At 36.8% G+C, this 4,126-nt stretch overlaps 1 protein-coding gene across 1 annotated transcript; it reads left to right on the forward strand.

The window, feature by feature from the left end:
- Positions 1 to 617: 617 nt before the first annotated feature.
- On the forward strand, positions 618 to 2,790 carry LOC147635200 (uncharacterized). The gene is made up of 4 exons (XM_086802137.1): positions 618 to 1,271; positions 1,408 to 1,569; positions 1,861 to 1,912; positions 2,355 to 2,790. Exons 1-4 carry the CDS (start codon positions 1,003 to 1,005, stop codon positions 2,457 to 2,459), a joined length of 588 nt encoding a protein of 195 aa, XP_086658263.1. The 5' UTR covers positions 618 to 1,002; the 3' UTR covers positions 2,460 to 2,790.
- Positions 2,791 to 4,126: the final 1,336 nt, after the last annotated feature.

Raw genomic sequence — 4,126 nt, forward strand, 5'->3', positions numbered from 1 at the left:
GAGGCATACTGGACACTCATTCTCTTGTCAAAATTTTACATCGCCTAAAAACTTCTTCTTTGTAAAAGGACCTAGGGTGTACATATTACAGTCCTTCCCATGAATCAAGAGAAACATGGCCGCTTATTGTCTAAGTCCTAGCACATGCCGTGCATGGTCCATTGGTTGGGGATGATGTGCAAAGTCAATAAGGGTGGTTAGTGGAATGGACTAAGATATCAGGTATAAGAAAAGATGGATGAGTGATGAACCATGGTGCTCTATCACTCTTAATGAACCATGGTGCTATGTTACTTTCTTGTCTAAAGTGTGTATAGTCACTACACCCTAAGGTCACGACAACCTTCACCTTCCAAGTTTCAAGGCTCAGCACAATTCAATTGTCGAAAGTGGACCGTTTCTATCTCGTGAACAACTACTCATTACCATGGTACTCTATATATTACTTTTTTGTGTAAGGTGTAGTCACACCCTAAGTTCCTCAAAAGTTAAGGAAATGTGTGAGGACTCTACATCGTTTGAAATACCCAACCCAAGAGTTGCTAATCCCATAGAGCAGCTTCAAATTAAAGCTTGTTGGGCGAGTTACGGAACATCTTAGCGTGCGTGCAGTTTTTAGCCTTCTTTCTTGGCAATTCTGTGGGATGATTATAAGCTTAATCGCTGAGCAAACTGGTTGGTAGTTAATTTGATAGTTAATTTCAACTTTAGCCTTTTGGGCACAGCTACGTGAGAGCAAATCGGTGGGCGCAGCTAAGCCCTGTGACAGCATCAGCTGGACAACAAGGATTAGGGGGTGATTAGAGTAAACCCTTGTGGGCAGACTTGTGATAACCCAAGTGGGTTACATAGGGCCTTTTGGGCGATTCAGTGGGTCGTATTATTAAGTGGGTGATTAGCTTGAAATTCAACCCCTTATGGGCGAATTAGGGAGCACAATAGCGGGCAAAACACGTGGATCTGAGAGTAAAATTTAAGCGGAGCCTGTGGAGGGTGCAGACGATGTCATCGAAGATGGTTCGCCAGAGGTATGTGCTGATAGATCAAGCGTTCAGCCTTTCTTCGGTAGAGGTGGAGTCTCCGCAGCCCTTAGCCCGGACTCCTCTCTCATTACTCCCCTCTTCACCAAATGCGCGCGACCCCCCTCCTATCTTATGGAGGCAAAAAGCAGAAGACGTGCTGTGGCTGGCCTCTGCTTTTTTCATCCTTTACTATGGTGATTTCCGCTCCAATTTCTTCTCTCTGCTGGCCAATGATCCCAGAATCTGGAGGTAAACACGCGCTAATGTACCTGTTCTTAGGCCTAAACCATCATTAAGCTTGATTTAGAAAGTGGTTAATTATCTACTTAACCTGCAACTTATATGATTAACTTTATATATGCTAACACCATGTGCCCCTTTGCAGGGCTCCTCTTCACATTGGATTAGCCTGCCTTTTATTGGATTTCTTCATCTTCCTTTACTGGGTCATTTGGTTGTTGCAAATGAAGCAAGAGAAATTGGACTTCATAGGAGGTGCCAGTGCCATACAAGCTCCAACAATAGTTGGGCTTGCAGCTTTCATCTTGTAAGGCTCTCTCTCTTGTTACCTTCCCCCCATTTCAATTTCCTATAGCACCTTCCTTTTTAGAGAGTGATTATATGTTTGGTGACACCGTTCAAACCTTTGTAAGACTATCTCTTGTTACCTTCTCCTCATTTTCAATTTCTTATAGCAATTTCTTTTTCAGAGAGTAATTATATTAATGTGCCATTGCTTCTAAAACCTTCTACCTCTTAGATTTTGCAAGGTTTGAACTTCCTCATCAAGCTAAGTTGTTACCACTAGGGCTAATGCCTTTGATTTTCTTTTAAACAGGTTTTCCATCGCCCTTTGGCCTATTTGGAACATATTAACGGTCCCAATGTTGGTAGGTTTAACATGCCCTACATTTGATTATATAATGATCTTCAGTGCTAGCTTTAAAGCTTAATCCAAATAAGTTGTGAGGACAGAAACATCAAAATCGCTTAATGACGATAAGTATTTAGTATACTAGTGTTAATATTTAGGTGGGTGTTTTTGGTAGCATTTCTAGAAGATGTTTCTACTTATATGAGTTTTAGAATGCTAAGGATATGTTCCACTCGATGACGTTGTATGCTAATTAAATGAGGGCTTTATTTTCTAATATGAGTTCTAACATGCTAAGAATGTGTTCCACTCAATGAGGTTAGTAGGGCTTGTTTTAGGTAGGATTTCTAATTGAAAGTAGTGGGGATTTTTTTGGGTAGGATTTCTAATTGAAAGTAGTAAGCTATTTTATACATTTTATGTCTACTAATTTTTTTGTTGGCTTGTGGTTGATGTAGTTCACTTTGTTTATGGCTATGGTGGTGGTAGTTCTATACCTTCTACCTTACATAGACATGAAAATGGATCGAGAGTCTCTACGCTACCTTTTCATTAGATCATAAACAATCAAGCTTATAGCACCCACCTAATGATCCTTATCTCTTCAAGATAGAGAAATGGCATTGATGTGTGATTACTCCCCTCCTTTTCTCTTACTTTTGAAAATGATGTTATCTTGTAGCTTACCCACCTCATCAGATTGTCCATGGACTATTTGAACAAGTGTAAATTATTCCTCATAGCTGTTGAATCCGTAGAATGTATCTTTGCATACATGTATCTTACTCAAGGAAAATGTATATCTCCACTTTTTTAAGTTATTATATACATGTGCCATCCAAATAGCACTTAAATGTACATGAATCAACATAATCTAATAAATGCCCTATGATCTATGTTTTTGTGATATTTGTGAGTGTGGATCATTGATCATAAAGTTAGATATGATCTTTTTTTCTCCAAAGGTTATTTATTAACTTATAAGAGTAAGTGACATCACTAATATAATATAATTGTTTTTTTACTGAATCATTCATGTACAAAACACAATGGAATAGAGATATAACCCACCCATCTTTGACCCTATCTTACCACGTTAAGTCTTAATCTCATGTGCTTGATATTAATGATCATGAGAAACTTGTAGCAAATTTCTTGTGTAAGATAGTTAAGGAACTTGCCCATATCATGGGGCGTAAACTTTTTCTTTCTATTTTTGTATGATCACCCAATCACAATATGCTTTACATGAAGTTAGGAAACATTAGTGCTAACACCTCAAGCTAATTATTTCTACATTAGCCACCACTAGTATGAGTAATGCTTCACTCATTATTAAAGCTTAATTTTATGAAATTCAACATAATGAGAAGTGCTTTAATGATAATTCAATGCTTTAGTGATGCTTCTGGGCCAAAATGTAATTTTGCTAAATCTAGAATGATAAGTCTTACTAAGAATGAACTTTGATCTTAACAAATGGGGTTGCCAAGCCATCAACAAGGGGAACAACTTTAGACAAACATCTTTAGACACTTGGGGTGTCCCATCGGTGTGGGTGTGTCCACTAAAAAAGTGTCTATTAAGATCAGTAGATGGGATAATGTCTTGTTACCTTTTCATGCTAGAGCAAACATTATCAACTCCATCATGTTGGCTTCTATATTTCATTTGTCCCTTACTAGATTTTAAGAAGTGTCATTAGCTTAAACTGATGTCACATATCAGGAAGTTCTTATATCACTATAGAATTACTTTCGAAATTAGATATTAGTCGAAAGAAAATATTAAGTGTGGCCAAAAACATAGTTTTCCATGATTGTCATTTAGGCTCTTTTTGCAAAAAAATATATAATTTTTGAATTTCACATTGAAAATACCTTAAATAAACTTTTAGCACACTAAAAATATAATACAAAAAAATCTCATGTATGTATTTAGACCATTGGCATGTACCTTCTATCAACTAAAGACACACTTTTTTATACATATCTCTTTGAAGATAAGGCTATTACATTGCTTTTATGCTATTTTTAGTGATTCTAAAAATACTAAATTTTCTAGGTACAAGATTTTTTTTTCCAAAACTTTTATCATAGGTCGACGCATTCTATCTAAACATGTCAAGAAGTTTCATGGTATTCCAAGTTGTTTTGCCTTTTTCGTTTCTTTAAAATTCAAAAAATAATCTTAAGCCACTTTTGTGGCTCAATTACAAGACTAGTGTTTT

This window comes from Cibotium barometz, chromosome 9 (assembly GCF_041138505.1).
Source record: "Cibotium barometz isolate CiBa-2024 chromosome 9, ASM4113850v1, whole genome shotgun sequence".
NCBI classification, from domain to species: Eukaryota; Viridiplantae; Streptophyta; class Polypodiopsida; order Cyatheales; family Cibotiaceae; genus Cibotium; species Cibotium barometz.